The following is a 15,129-nucleotide window of genomic DNA, read 5'->3' as shown; positions in this document are numbered from 1 at the left end:
TAATCCCAGATTACTAATCTGTTTGCAGGATGTCCCGTCTTCATGGAACCTGGTGAGTTTCTCTGCCTGATAAAAACACATTTCTGGTTATTTAAACATCAGATGTTGGTGTTGATTCAAGTCCAGGTGAAAAACTCCTGAACACAAACTCAACTGGTTTTCCTGCAGCGTCGTCTGAGGATCTCTGGTGGCTGATCTTCATTCCCTTCATCATCATCATCATCATCGGTGTTCTGGTTTACCGAAAGAGGAAAGGAATCTATAGGCCTAGCAGAAATGCAGGTTTGTGTCGTAATGAAGGATTATTCTGGTTTATTCCTCCCTAATGGGAGGTTGGTCACCATGACAACGTGTGCTAAAAACAGTTTGGCTAACTAGAAAGCGCTAATGATAAAAATGAATTCACTAATGCTAAAATGATTTACCAGCATCAAGCAGAAGTTAATGCTAAAGCACTATGCCAACATATTTACCAAAAACTAAAACTTTACACCAACTTGGTATTAAGCAGAAGCTAATTAAACTATCAACATGTATTTAGAAGCTAATCTGCTTTAGCAATCTGGTAGTTAGTGGAAGCTAACGCCATGTGCTAAAAGTTTTCAGTTAGCAAAAATGGTAAACCTAAAATTAGCTTTGCTATTGGCGCATTAGCAGGTTTGTTCAGTCATGAAAGAATGTAGAAATTTAAATAAACAGAAAATTATAAAAAGATCTGGATCTTTGTTCCCAGCATTTAAGATGCATTTTTTCCATTTATTTGTGTTTTTAACGTTCCTGTTCACAGAGCGGAGGAACCCGACGCTGCTGCAGAGGGAAACCTGAAGCTTTACCTCCACACTCCATAACTGGATGTTTTTATTGGCTTAATAAATTAAACATTTTAAAATTTGTGTGTTTCCTGTTTAAATCCTGCTTTGTTTCCATCAAGTTCTTACAAAATTTAAAAAGATTTCAGGAGAAAACATCGACTTTCAGCTAAATCATAAATCCAACAGAGGAAATCAAATGAAGGTAAAAATATTTTTATATTCTGCTTAAAACAATTAGAGACTCGGTTTAATTACAATAACAGGTTTGATCAATAAATAAGTCACACTAAAAGTTTTCTTTAAAGGTTTTTATTGCATAATTAAGACAGAAAACATTAAAGTACTTTGAGAACAGAAAACATTTAAAACCAGGGATGAACCACAGCTAAAACAGAAACGGCTTTAAGACAGAGCTTCCTCCTCCTCCTCCTCTTCGTCAGTCGGCCTTCAGGGCGAAGAGCACGTCGTCCTGGCTCACGTTGAGCCAGAGCCTCTGCAGGACCCCCAGGCGGCTGGGCTCCAGCAGCAGCAGCCTGCAGGCTCCCAGGCGCCGACACACGGCCAGGCCCTCCGACACGCCGACGGGCTGCAGGCCCTCCACCCGACACAGAGCCTGGTGCTGCACCAGCACCTGGCAGACCGCGCGCAGGGAAAAGCCAGACAAGCTGAAGGTTAGCAACGCCTGGAACCGGCATCAATGCATAATGGTTTTATTATCATAAATATTTTAATCATGACTCGCTACATGAGAGCATTTAAATGACATCGGTGGTTGATGAATGTGTGAAATTCCTCTCATGGTTTCACTCGGTGTGAGAGCCGCTTTCTGTGTCGGCCATCTTTCAGGCCAAAGATGGCCGACACAGAAGAGCAACAAAACTTCTGCGGTTTTGTTGCTGATGTTGCTCCTTTCTGCTCGGAGCAGAAAGAATAAAAACTTCCAGGCTGACGACTCCGAACACGGAGCCAAAAGTACCGTGAGAATGTTTCATCTGATGATCAATAATTACCCAATAACTGATCGATTTATACATTTAGTTTGGATGAATGGATGAACAGACGGTTTCAGTCGTGTACAGGAGATTTGATTCTTCTGAACAGTTCTAGGACTCGAGTCTCGGTGGGAACTGTTCTTTGTTCTAATTCTCTGCTCACTGGTTCTGTTTGGTCCGGCTCTGACCAATGTGTGACCTCTGACCTCACCTGTTGGAAGGTGGCCTCCTCCAGTCCCAGCCTCCTGAACTCTGCGATGACGGCTCGTAGAAACAGCTGCTCCTGCGTCGACGCGCTCCTGGAAACAAACATGGCGGTCCGTCAGCGGGCCGCTCCTTGAAGCTCCGCCCACCGCCGTTCCACCGGGACGCTCACCTGATGGCGGCGACGTACGGCGAGGAGAACATCTCGTCCAGCGCCTGCATCACGTGGCTCATCCCCACCAGCCCCGCCGCTGAGCGCTCGCAGATCTCCGTCGCCCGCCGGCAGATGTCCAGGCACCTGCGGGCGTCGCCCGACAGCGCCGCCACCTGGTGGAGGAGAGCAGCGCTGAGCCGGCCGGTTCCCATGGAAACCAGAAACAGGTCGGGGAGGGGAGGCTTACCTTCCTGGAGACGAGCTGCAGCGCGTCGTCCTCGAAGGCCTTCAGCTTGTTGAGGCGAGACGTGACGATCTGCTGCAGCTGCTTGAAGGAGTACGGCTGGAAGGACATCCGGGTCAGACCCTGGAGGTCAGAGGTCAGAGGTCAACCAACTCGACTACATCTGTTTGCAGCAATAATTTTGTTTGAGGAGCTTTTGCTTTGAAGAAACTATTTTATTAAAATCTTCCAAATGAGACGAAACGTTTTGCTGCACAAAAATTTGACCATTTTTATTTGAAGGTGAAGCTGATGAAACTTACACTAATCTAAAAATATCATCCAAAAATAATAAACTGTCTTTGTTCCATTCTTGCACTGAGCTTGAGGGCCACATTAATTCATTTACAGGGCCAGAAGTGGCCCCCGACCCACCCTTTGGGCACCGCTGCAGTAAACTAAGCTGGAAGTCTCAGGAAACATAAAATAGGTGAAGTAATCTTTACATTAAGGTTCTGGTTCTCCATGTTCTCCAGACACCAGAGTTCCTCCTGGTGTCATCATGACCTTTGACCTCAGTGTTTGCTCACCAGCCTGCTGGCCACGCGGTTGATGAGGATCCGCTCCGGCAGGTCCATGGTGTTGGCGATGGCCAGCACCACCAGGCGGGCGTGGCGCCGCGTCGGCCAGTCGAACAGGTTGTACATCACGTTCTGCTTCCTGGTCCACAGCAGGTCCAGCTGCACACAGACAGGTCGCCGTGGCAACGGGCCGGCCAATCAACGCTTTATGGTAGAGACGGCTTAGGAAAGCTGCTGCCATGAACAAACTGTCAGTTTGAATAAAATTCAGAACGTTTTCATCTCTGACTGAAATTTTATGTTTTTGTTCTTTGTACTTGTTGCTTTAATGATGAGTAGGCCGACTGATGAAGAGGAGGAGGAGGAAGCTCAGTTTAAAGACATTATTCTGAATAAACAAACAGAACTCTAANAACTGCTTTGTAGGACCGCTGTGACCTCTGCAGGGGCGGCGACCCCCAGTTGAAGACCTGTTTTAATCTTCGGTCTGGACTCTGATTGGTCAAACCCAAACCTGCCGGGGTATGAATACTTTTGGATGAACCACAGCGAACCATCAGGGTTTTTTATTTCTGCAGACGAACAGAAACGCTTCCTGGTTCTGTGTTGAGCCCACATCACCATCCCTCCACCGCCGTGCTGCACAGCTAAAACCAGTTTCCGTCGGGTTTGAACCTGGACTTTGTTACGGATCACAGCTGAATGCGAACCCCCCCACAGAGACCACCGGGTTTTTATTCAGGTCGGCGTTTCGCTGAGTTCATCTCTGGAACCACAAACCAACAAATCTGAGGGGCAGGAAATGAGGTCACGCTTTGGAGAACAAGCAGAAGATTCTGGCTGCTATTTTTAACTTTTAAATCTGCTGATGATTTTATTCAGAACCAAGACTTCGACTTTTTTTTAATCAAATCTGAACTGATGAGGATTAAATGACGACGCTGCTTGCCCACCTCGTCCACCAGCAGCACGGTCGTTTCCTTCCTCGGCGCCGGATTGCTGAACCTTTTCTCCAGCAGCGCGGCGGCGTGGTCAGCCGTGGCTTTCTGACCCGTCAGCTTCTGCACAGAAACGTTTTGTTTACCCGATAAATCTGATTTATCGGGTTTTAATGTGCCGAGTCACCAGATTAATGATCAGTAACAGGATGTTTGTTTGAAAAAAACCAGAAAAAAGAGGAAGGAATCAGTGTGATAGGAGGTGCACTATAAGGAAGGATAACACAGAATATCCTGGTATACTGTTGGGCTTCATGTACTTTAAAAACTGCAGCTCAAATATTCATGGAAGGTTAAGTGGAAGGAAAAAGTGTGAAAAATGTGCATCATTAACTGAGATAATAATATACAATCTGACATTTTCTAGAATATTATTGAAGCTCATCTACCTGAAAACATTCAGATTAAAAATTGTATTTATAGAAAGTTGAGTGGAAGGAAAAGTTGTGGCAGAAAAAGGTCCACCTGAGATTTCTGTTAGTTTTAATTAATTACATTTTTTAAATCTAATTTTCTTAGATGTTAAGTTTTAGGTTTTTATTTTCAGAATCATCAAAACAACAAGATAAAGGCTTGAAATATTTGATGATATTCACCAGATCAGATTTGGTAATAAATTAAGAAACTAAAACTAATAAGAAAAAGGAAGCGGCTCTTTAAAGGAACAAATTTTTAGAACTAAACCAATGAAAAAATAAAAATGTGGGTCCTTTAATTCCCAAACTGAAATGGAAACATGACCCGGTCAGTCAGAGGACAGGCTGGTAGTTAGGCGGGTCAGTGAGCCTATTGGTCGGTTTTCAGCCAATCACCTGCAGGATCTGGGCGTAGGCCTGGTGGGGGTCGGTCATCTTCATCCCGTTGATCTGGATGAAGACGAACGGCGGGATCTCGTCCTGCTCAGCGGCGTGCTGCAGGCAGCGCATCACTTCCTGCACCGTGGCTGTCTTCCCCGTCCCCGGCACGCCGGACACGTACATGCACCTGAGGAAGAGCAGCAGGTCAGTCTGAGGGCTCCCCCTGGTGGCAGATCGAGGAACTGCAGCAACTCAAACAGGATATTTCTGGTTCGGCTTTGGCTCCAACAACAAATTATTAAAAACAAGAAAAACCTAAAAATATTAAGATATTAGAATAGTTACAAAGAGACGTCCAGGTTTTGTTTTTGACTGTTGAGAGCAGCATAAGACATAAATATTTCATATTATTGTAAGAATAAAGTCACAATATTAGCAGCACGAAGCTATGAGGAGAAGAAAGTCATGTAAATATAAAAAAGTCTAAATTTGTAGATTCAGCTGTTTGAACAAATAAAAAGTTCTGGTTCTGATAATTAGATGCTGATGTTAAAGCAAAGCATGACGTCACAAGATGCTCCACGTTCCTCAGTTTTCATGGAGGAGTTCGTAACACTGCCACTTTATTCTCCTCATTTAAAACAGATCTTTTCTCCAGGCTGAGTTCCAGGAACCTCAGAACTGAAGGGCTGAACGTTTTGGGTCAGAACCGTCCTCACCCTCCGGTACCGTCCAGGACCTTGCTCTCCACGAAGCTGTAGATGTCCTGGAACTCCTGCTCCCTGCAGGGCAGCGACTCCGGCACGGCCGACACGTGGAGCCTGAAGGGAGCAAAGAAGAAACAGCTGCAGGACGGATCCAGTCGGGTCGCCTGGCCCGAAACCGGGAACTTTGTTACATTAAGCTCCAACTGAACCAGAACCGGACTCTAAAAACCAGGAGAGACTGTTCCGTCTGTTGATTGGTCAGATGAGTCTGGGGGCGGGACAACCAGATGGAAATACAGGAAGTAGTTCTCACCCAGTTCTGGTTCTGACCCAGTTCTGGTTCTCACCTGGCTCTGGCCTCCTCCAGGATGTTGCCGGGGCGACGGGCCGGCTGGGCCCGGTTCGGGATGCTGGGCGTGGCGTGGCGGTGGCTCCGCGGTGTGATTGGACCGGCCTGCAGAACCAGAACCGAGGAGCTCAGAACCATAAAAACCGCTGTCAGGTGTCGTCGCCATGGCGACACTCACCTTCCTAGGCGTCTTCCTCGGCGATCGGGTTTTCTGCTTCGTATGAGAGGAAGAGGAGCGGCGGCTCTTCTTCGCCGCCAACTCTTCATCCTCCTTCTCCTCCTCCTCTTCGTCGCTGCTCTGCAGCTCCTTCCTGGAGGGAACAAACTCCTCCTCTTCCTCGTCTTCATCAGAGCTCAGCCGGCCGTCCAGAAGGTTCCTGAAGGAGAAACATCAGAACCGCTAGAGATCGGACCCACGGGTCGGAGGGAGGTTCTGGTTCTGGTTCTGGTCGGGTCGGCGCTCACAGCTGCTTCCTGATCCGAGACGACACCTTCAGAGCCGACTTCCTCCTGGAGACCCTGAGGGCGCCGTTCTCCTCCTCCTCCTCGTCTCTGAGGGACACGTCGACCCGACGGGTCAGAGGTCAGGCAGCAAACAGAACCGGGTCCAAACAGAACCGGGTTCAAAAACTTATATTTGGTAAAAGCAGCTTAAAAAAATCTGAGATCTTTTAAATTAAATGTTCATTTTTATTCATTTTCATAACTGAATACTTTTAAAATATAATAAATATAATATATAATAAAATATAATATAAATATATTTTAATCAAATGGGCCAATATGTCATCCAGGTGGTTCATTTATTTTACTTTGGATAGGCCGTTTAGGCTGATTCACCAGGAAAATGTTTTTTACTGATTGAAACTGAAAAGTAAAAATACTCACAGAACCTCCAGAACTGGTTCCGTCCCAGTCTGGACCTCCTTCCTCCTGCTGCTGGTTCTGCTGGGAACACAGAGAAGGTCAAAGGTCGTCTCTGGTTCTGAGGTCCAGAATCACCACGACCCCTCAGTGACCCAGGACTCAAACTCCCAGCAGCCCCTGCTTCAGAGCTGAAGTTTTCCACCGTCACCAGGTGACCTAAACGCAACCCGGCGATGCGTTCAGTGACTCACGTCTCCCTGCAGGTGGCGTGGTTTCTCCCTGGAGCGACCAGCTGGGGACTGAGAGGAACCAGCTGGTTCTGAACTGGTTCTGACAAACTGGAAACATCTCCAGTCCATTTAATAACCGTTTGGTTTCTGAAGATTTAATTTTCATGTTTCCGTAAATCAGAGTGATGTCAGAAAGTTGAGGGCGGCCATTTTGTTGGAGAAGTTTGTTTTAAAACTTTCATTTTTTTGGACTTTGAATTCAGGTTTTTATTTTTTCAATTATGAGAATGAAGTCAAAGCATTTCAACGTTAAGATTGTATTTTATGAGTATTTCAACACAAAAAATAAAAACTAAATGTTGATCATCTTAAGTTTCATTCTGATATAAGTTTTAGAAATAAAATGAATCTTTTATTAAATCCTCATCAAATTATCCTCAGCAGTGAACGAACTGAGCTTCACATCACATCCTGACAAACTTTATTCCTTATAGTTGTGAAACGTTAATTTCTGGAAAAATCTCACGTTTTTCTGCTAATATTATGAATTTATTCTTGTAGTTAAATAAAAATTAAGGCCTTAATAATAAAATCATTAAACTCAAAGAAACTTTCTGTCGTTTGTAATTAATGTTTTTTAGAAAGTGAGAAAATCACAGGATGTGGAACAAAAAACCTGATATTTTATTTTTATGCCTCATGGCTCTGACCCTAATCTAAACCGTTTCTTCGTTACCATGGTGACGGCTGAGCCCGGCGAAACGTCGCTGCAGGTTTTTCTGCGTTGTTTGTTGCAAAATTTAACAAATTTCACTGGAAATCATTAAAATGAGAATTTCCTCGTCTGGTTTGTGTTAGAGGTTGACCTCTGACCTGCTGGGGTCGTCTCCAGCCGGCGGACTGTCCATCTCGCTCTGGGACTCCCGGCGGCGGGAGGAGCGTGGCGTCAGGGGGACGTCGTCACGGCGACAGGGTTTCCTGTTGGTCCTGCGGAGGGGGGTGAGGCTGTGGGTGATGCGGGGGGGGAGGGAGGGGGACGCCCCGGTGGCAGACCGCGCCCCCGCCTCTAGCTCCGCCTCCAGCTGCTGCTGCAGGACGTCGTCTCTGAGCGCCGCCGGCTCGTCCGGACCTGAGGACACAGAGAGCTGCGATTGGCCGGTTTCACTTCCTGGTTGATGAAGACAAGCGATGAAGACTCACTGCTGAGCTGCAGCTTCTTGCGGACGCCGGGCGTCCTCTGGGTGGCGCTGCGCCGCTTGGCGCTGAGGCATTTGGAGGCCGACAGTTTGGTGAGGGAGTGCAGCGACTCGGCCTCGGCGCCGGGCTTCCTGCTGCTCGCTGGCGTTGCCATGGCGCCACGCATCACAGCGGGGTCCGGGGCGGGGAGGCCGCGGCGGGCAGGGCCCCTGGGGCCCGGGGCCGCCGCGGGGGGCGAGCGGGGCGGGGAGAGAGGGATGGAGGGGTGGGAGGGACGGGGAGCGTCCAGCAGAGACGGGTCGACGGGTCGGAAGGTTCTGGAATCCCAGGACAGTTTGACGTAGAAAGTGTCTCCGTCCTCAGAGACGGGAAACGGAGCGGCGACATCCAGGTGCCTCACCTGCAGGGGGAGGGGCTTCAGAGGTCAAAAGGTCAACAACCAGATCACAGGATTTAAAACGACCGAAAATATAAAAATGATGAAAATAAAAATAACCTGATAGAGTCAAAGACTGGAGCGAAAAATGGAAATTTATTAAAACTATGCAAAATAATACAAATTATTATTATGTATTATTTATATTTATTAACTACATTATTTATTAGATAAATATATATATTATTAATACTTAAATTATTATTAATAGGAACAAATATAAATAGGAGATAAGAATTATAGAACTAACAAAATAGGAATAAATACATTTAATTAATTAAAATAAGAATTATGTAAATAATACAAATAATAAATACAAAGAATTAAATAATAGGAGAATGAAAAAGATTTAAAATACCAAAGAAATAAAAAATGCACCAACTCTCATTAAATGTTTTTGTATAAAGTGTATTTTTATCTAAGAAAACTATTTTTTATATTTGTCATGGAATTAATTTATTTAACAAGAGTCTGGATGGGAAGAAATAAGAAACGCAGACTGACCCTCCGTCTGTCGGTCTTCTCTGACTAACGGAGGGTCAGAGCGGAGAGGCCTGATTGGACAATAGGTGTGAATCCCTGATTGTTGGGTATCAGGGATTCTGTGGAGCCCAACACTGACGGTCTGGCATCTGACTAATGTTAAGGTCAGGAGGCTGGTCTCAGATCAGATCTACGTATGAACGGCCCCGTCTGTGAGAGCAGCTCGACCAATCTCATGATAAGATCACGCAGAAACAATCTAAAGCAGAAGAGGGGTGAGATTTTCCATTACATGTTCTATTTGCGACGGAAAATGATAAAATATTTAACAAAATAAAACAATAAAATGTGAAGCTTCAGAATCAGAAAAAACGTTTTTAATGAAAATAAGAAAAATAAAACATACAAACAGTCAGTTTGGTTTAACATAATCAACTATTCATTTAAAAATCTTTAAACAAAAAACTCGACTTTTTTAAAGTAATTTATCTGATTCTTCAGACATATTTGATCCATTTGTTTAATATTTGATTTTTAAAATTTGCTCTCAAATTGATGAATATATTTTGTAAATATGTTGGTAATAAGAGTTGAGTATTTTAAACATAACTTGCAGAATATAATCATCCACCAACTATTGAAATATCATTAATTTGAAGTTGAAGAATTGATTTATTGGATCTCTGTTGTTTTTCCTCTAATTATTTTTATGTTTGCACATATTTCCTGTTTTGTGTTTTAACTGTATCTTTACATTTAGTTGATTATGTTAAAGTAAATTTACATTTGAGAGAAAAGTTGATTATTTTTTCATTCAGACGTTTAGTTAAAGCCAACATGTGTTTTAGAGTGTAGCTGAACAGCGTTGGTCACCTGAACGGGTCGGAGGACGGACTCGGCGTTGACCTCGTCCTCACAGCTGCGACCTTCATAGAGGAAGACTTCCTGTGGGTGAGGGACTCTGCCCAGCAGCTGCAGTTTGCTCGGCGGCACTTCGGACACCCGGACGAACCACTGGACCACGGCCTTCTTCTGCACGCCGCTCTCTGGAACGGCAGCAGGTCAAAGGTCAGCTAGCTCTGATCCAGAGTCAGCTGGTTTAGTTTAAATCTGGTTCCTGGAACCGACCGTCTGCGAACAGCCGCAGAACTCTGGCGACGTACGGGTTGTCGTCATCATCGCCCTCAATCAGGATGTGCTGCCCGGCGCTGATGACGGTGGTCTGAGGGAGACCCTCCACCCTGATGGAGAGGGAGCTGGAGACGAAAAGGAAAACAGAAAAAACAGAAAAAAACAAAGGTTACACTGATAAAAATTATTTATAGTTGGTCAATATTATGGCCTGAAGAAGTTAGCTGTTTACACAGTGCTGCATTCAGATATATTCATGGAAAATTAAGTGGAAGGAAAAAAGAAAACAGGAAACAAATTAAAGTAAATGTGTTTCATTTAGAAAATCAAGGCCTCGTAGCCTCGAAGTGGAGAGGCTGAGAACCTAAAGCTGTCTGAGGTCCAGTTTGATGTTTCAGGAGAACCGAGTCATCGGCTGCTGTTTGGGTCCAACAGGTTGGATCAAGTCTGAACTCAGTGGACCCATCTGTAAGAAGATCTGCTTTCATTTTCCATCAGGACTTGACTCATAAATGTTGCCTTCATAATACTCAAGGCAGCAGTTATCCTTCCACACAACTTTCCAGCAGTATATTTGGACACAGCTTCCTGAAGAGTTTCTTTGGAGGCCTCCATTCCCTGTGAAGAGGCTCAGTAACTGTCTAATAATCTTAATTTTTCGGTCTCGTAATATTTAGCCATAATCACTGAAATTATTGAAATGCATGTATAGTTAATAAGCATAAAGTAAATAGTTGACATTAACAACTGAAATAAATCAACTTTTCATGGCATCTTAATCTCCTAAAAAGATGCAAAGATGTATTTTATTGCTACCAGGTGATAAAATCGCCCAGAAGTCAGATAAAAGCGGTTATTAAACGCGCTGCTCGGTTCTTCTCACCCATATTCAGAAGTTTTTAGTTTTCTGTTGAAGCCGATTGGAGCTCCGCGCCATTCATAGATCCGTTTGACTCTCAGCCTGGTAAAATACTTCATCCTGTCGGTCCTGCTGGCGGCTCGGAACCGGAGCGGGAAGATTAAAACCGTCCTTCTGCTCGGTCCGGGAGGAAACCTGGACTCTCCCTGTACTTTTATTAAAAACCAGCTTCAGTTAGAGGCTCGGGGGAAGTGAGGTGAAACGTAACAGAAGTTCGCGGGAAAATATTCCAGCCGCTCGGTTTTAAACAGCGCCCCTATCGGAGAGCGCATGCGTCTACTCCCATAATGCAGAGGCTTTAGCGGAGGAGTCACGTGATCATTCTGCGTTCCGAACAACACCTAAAAGGTTCCTGCCACTCTTCCGCCAGAGTGACAGGAAAATGAGTAGACCTCGTACTTTTTCTTTGATTTTCTCCATTGTCTCCTTTTGTTTTTGTTTTTATTATAACTTTTGGTGATTTATTTATTTAATTTTTAAATCTGAACATGTAAAATTGTCTTAATTAACAGAGGTGGGTAAACTAGGCAAAATATGAACTCAAGTAGAGTATCAGTATTCATACGGAAAATGATTTTTCTGAACGGGATCTGATTAGGATATGTCCTTACTTTCAGATCAAAGTCAATAATATGAGAAAAAAAAATCAGATTTTTTTTCACTGGCCCTAATCCTCTTCTTATTACTCGATCAGTCCCATGAATCCTTCTGTGATGTTTAACTAAACCACCAGGAAACGGAAAAGCCTGGTTCCCAAATAGTGACACATTAATTAAATCTCCCTTTTTGTCTCTTGCGTTCAGCACAAAGATGCAATAGTTATATTTTCGCAGGGCCAGCCCAAAGCAGTTTGAGGCCTTGAGCAGAATATGATTTAGGGGCCCCTCTTTATGAATTTCATTACAGATTTGGTGGAATCTGGGAAAGGGGGCCAAGTTTAACTGGCCAAGCTTAAAAGTGATCAGTGATCATTTGATATTAGAGCAGTCCAAAGCTCAAACACAAAAATTAAACTCATAGCATCAAATTGTAACCATGGTAACACACAAATCAAACTACAAACATTATCTTTTGCACTTTTACACAGTTGACTTGTCAATAAAGATGTTAAAAATTTTGAAATCTTGTAATTTATCTCTGTTTTTATCTCTTTTTTGCATAGATTGTGTGATGTTGTGTTCAGGTGACATTATCATTAGATATATATTTTCCAGTTTGGGAAGGCAGAGCATCTTCAGTCAGAGGTTTCTTTGGATTCACTGCAATACAGACATCTGCAGGAGATCTCTTTTCCCAACAGCCATCACCATCTTCAATAACTCTGAAGAATCTAAATCAATGAGTTACGCCAACATTTAATTTTCCTTTGGAATTCATTTTTGAATTTGTATTTTGAGATTCTTGTTGTGTACAAATGTTTGGTTGCTAAAGAATCAATAAAATGAGACAGTGTAAAAAATTCAGGAGGCATCAAGTTTTCTTCCAAAAATCCAAAGTCTTATTAAGAAGCAAGTTTTCACCTGGCAGCTCTGTGTTTCCTTTACAAGTATTACATTTTAAAAAATATATTTTAGACACATTTAATTATGCACAATGTTTCTTGTGTATTTTCGCCATGTTTTCTACTTGTTTTTTTGTTTGTTTGTTTTTTTGTCACTGTTACCATAATTACTGTTGTGCATTTTGTTGTTTAATTTTACAACCGCCCGCAGTTCATTGGGAGCTATTTGCTCTGCAGTTTGTTTAGGTTATTTTGTGTATTTTATTTATTTCTCTCTTAGAATAAATTCAGTGAACCACTTCACCAACTGGACTGGAGCAGAACTACTCAAGACTCCAGCAGAGAATCAGTAGATAACCACTCTACTGATTCACCAGTTTACTGGAGAATCACGTGACATACGGCGTTGCCTTATTCCGCTGCAACGCGGCGGAATAACGCCGCGGAACCTACATCCACGGGCAGTGAGTGCTGTGCAGTCAGTATTCATCCGCCGGCCATCTTTCCACCTCGTCTGCTGTCAGGACCTTTGTTGGAATAACTGACGACATAAAGTTTATTTCATCTAGAGGAGCGCATTAAGTGTTGGCAACACCGACTATGTATTTTTATCTGGAGACAATGGAGGATTTGGACCGAATTATGCGCTTCATTTTGGGTTTTGTCGACCAGAACATTTCTGACGACAGAAGCAACGGGAGGCGGGGCTTCTTTGCTGGCTTCCCCGACTCCCACTGCTTATATTATTCTGATCAGGACAGGACAGCTTTATTACCGATACTAACCTGACGCTGGTCCGCAACTATCACAGTGAGTTACTGTTTTATTCCAGTTGAATTAGATACTAATCATAATATTGACAAAAATCTCTTATTATTCGGTGCAGATCATGCTAAGAACGCCGCACACTTTATTCATTGTGCAAATCGGTTCTTATTTAGCAAAAAAAAAAAAAAAAAAAAAAAAAAAAGGTTTTGTTGTTGAATAAGTATTAAAAATGTATCGGGTCATTCCACAAACGCCGTTAAAAAATCGCAATCAAAACATGTGGTGATTTACTTTGTACGGTGGGGAGTTAAGTCGATCAGTGAAATCCAAGGCTGGGGAAACACCCCCAAGAAATAACTGCAGAAATCCCGAAGCTTAGCGGGGGCCACCAAGATTTATTAACTGCGATTTATTAACTGTCACAGAAAGGGACGCTACTTTTTATTATTATTGCATCAAAATATCAAAACAATGTGCAGAATATGGAAGAAACCGTAATTAATGGGAGGCTCGGTGGCTGCCACTGCTTCAGCAGTGGAAGTGCCATTACTCGGTCCTGCTCTACTGTTACAAACTTAAGAACTTCGTCACTATATTTAGCGATTTTTTAAAAAGCGATTAGCAACCAATGTAACGACTTTTTAATGGACTATTGGAGAAACTTTGGGGGCAACATGTGATAGTACCATAGCAGTTACAGCGAGCAGTGAGAGCTGTCATGAGTCCCTCCCACCTGTGCAACACTTTTGAGCTGTACAGTCCCGCTGCCCTCGTCGCGAACTGGGAGTCTGAGCAGGGCTGTCTGGCTTTCTGGATGGCATTTTTAAAACACCCCTCTAGAGGAATGTGATTACACGTAACGAGTGTTTAATCACGCATGTGCAAAGTTGCAGGTGATTTCGCTTTTGATTAAATAAATATAATTGTTCAAGTTAACTTATGTTTTTGTAAGCGAAACTATCGCACTATTGTCTGCATTTGATTCACACAGCCTCGGTCAATTCTAATAACGGTCTCTTAGTTAACTTTGATATTATATTTGCTGTACTCAGAACATTTGACTATGTGTAGCTAAACAGCGAGCGAACAACCATTAAAAAGTTCCCACATGAGGTTTTCTCAAGTGAAGAGAAAAACGCATTAGGGCCTGCAGTGAAAGTGTATGCGTCGGTCTCGTTTTTGTCACCGGTAACGCTCCATAACACACTCATCTTAATGCAGAACTCAAAACGTATTTTGTAATTGGAATATAGCAGAAAGAAAAATTCATTTCTAGCTAAAACACCCATCACTCCTAACTGGCAAACTTTTTTTTCTTTTTTACAAAGGTACCAGAGAAATATCCGTCAAAGCTAGTTTATTGCCAAGAGCGCACACTCCGTCATGTTTCTGAAAACACAATATGACAAAGATCGTTTGTAACACGGAGACCACACAGATCGCAAAACTCGGTCTTGGGATCTGCATCATAACAGTTGCAGCTGGTGTAATGTGCGTTTATGATATTTTATATGAACTCTAAATCAGATTTAGGTGTTTCTATCCTTGTTTAAAAGCAGAACAGTTACTGGACTTCACTGAATGGCTGAAGTTTTACCTTTACTTTGTATTTTTATTTGTTTTGCAGAGATCAGACATGACGTGCGAAAAAAAGTTTTACAGTCTGCTGGTTGTAGTTGTGGTTTTGGATCTGGTTTCAGGCCTCAGCCTGGTCACCAGCAGCTCCCAGAATCTTGAGAGCAAGGTGAGCACACACCTTCAGATCCTACAGAACCACACA

The 15,129-nt window shown here is 43.4% G+C and overlaps 2 protein-coding genes across 3 annotated transcripts in view; one reads left to right on the top strand and one right to left on the bottom strand.

The window, feature by feature from the left end:
* Nucleotides 1–1,111: 1,111 nt before the first annotated feature.
* Nucleotides 1,112–11,326, bottom strand: LOC106954335 (origin recognition complex subunit 1-like). 2 transcript variants are annotated; one of them, XM_015043748.1, is made up of 17 exons: nucleotides 11,045–11,326; nucleotides 10,159–10,286; nucleotides 9,904–10,076; nucleotides 8,115–8,511; nucleotides 7,788–8,043; nucleotides 6,706–6,765; nucleotides 6,283–6,369; nucleotides 5,996–6,194; nucleotides 5,816–5,922; nucleotides 5,481–5,582; nucleotides 4,777–4,948; nucleotides 3,920–4,027; nucleotides 2,976–3,125; nucleotides 2,410–2,529; nucleotides 2,181–2,335; nucleotides 2,016–2,103; nucleotides 1,112–1,443 (listed from the first exon to the last, which is right to left on the bottom strand). In XM_015043748.1, the coding sequence occupies exons 1-17, from the start codon at nucleotides 11,137–11,139 to the stop codon at nucleotides 1,249–1,251; spliced, it is 2,592 nt and encodes an 863-aa protein (XP_014899234.1). In that variant the 5' UTR covers nucleotides 11,140–11,326; the 3' UTR covers nucleotides 1,112–1,248. The 2 variants fall into 2 exon arrangements, with proteins under 2 accessions (XP_014899234.1, XP_014899235.1); XM_015043749.1 differs by having other exon boundaries at nucleotides 6,706–6,762.
* A 1,724-nt stretch (nucleotides 11,327–13,050) lies between these two features.
* The window catches only part of LOC106954331 (uncharacterized), a 12,843-nt gene continuing 10,764 nt past the window's right edge, over nucleotides 13,051–15,129 (top strand). The window contains exons 1-2 of the mRNA XM_015043746.1: nucleotides 13,051–13,391; nucleotides 14,977–15,093. Of these exons, the coding sequence (XP_014899232.1) occupies nucleotides 14,986–15,093 (108 nt within the window). The 5' untranslated portion in view covers nucleotides 13,051–13,391; nucleotides 14,977–14,985. The remainder of the gene's footprint in view (nucleotides 13,392–14,976; nucleotides 15,094–15,129) is intronic.

The sequence above is a fragment of the Poecilia latipinna genome, unplaced genomic scaffold (assembly GCF_001443285.1).
Source record: "Poecilia latipinna isolate Pla-1442-1.1 unplaced genomic scaffold, P_latipinna-1.0 Scaffold647, whole genome shotgun sequence".
Taxonomy (NCBI): domain Eukaryota; kingdom Metazoa; phylum Chordata; class Actinopteri; order Cyprinodontiformes; family Poeciliidae; genus Poecilia; species Poecilia latipinna.
This window is presented reverse-complemented; position numbering and strand designations above follow the sequence as displayed.

Bases quoted from the DNA above. Each gene is read 5' to 3' on its own strand.
- LOC106954335 (XM_015043748.1), bottom strand. From the start codon at position 11,139: ATGAAGTATTTTACCAGGCTGAGAGTCAAACGGATCTATGAATGGCGC. The intron at 5,923-5,995 runs GTGAGTGTCGCC...CTGGTTCTGCAG, and splicing joins CGAGGAAGACGCCTAGGAAG to GCCGGTCCAATCACACCGCG. The intron at 2,104-2,180 runs GTGAGCGTCCCG...GTTTGTTTCCAG, and splicing joins CCGTACGTCGCCGCCATCAG to GAGCGCGTCGACGCAGGAGC.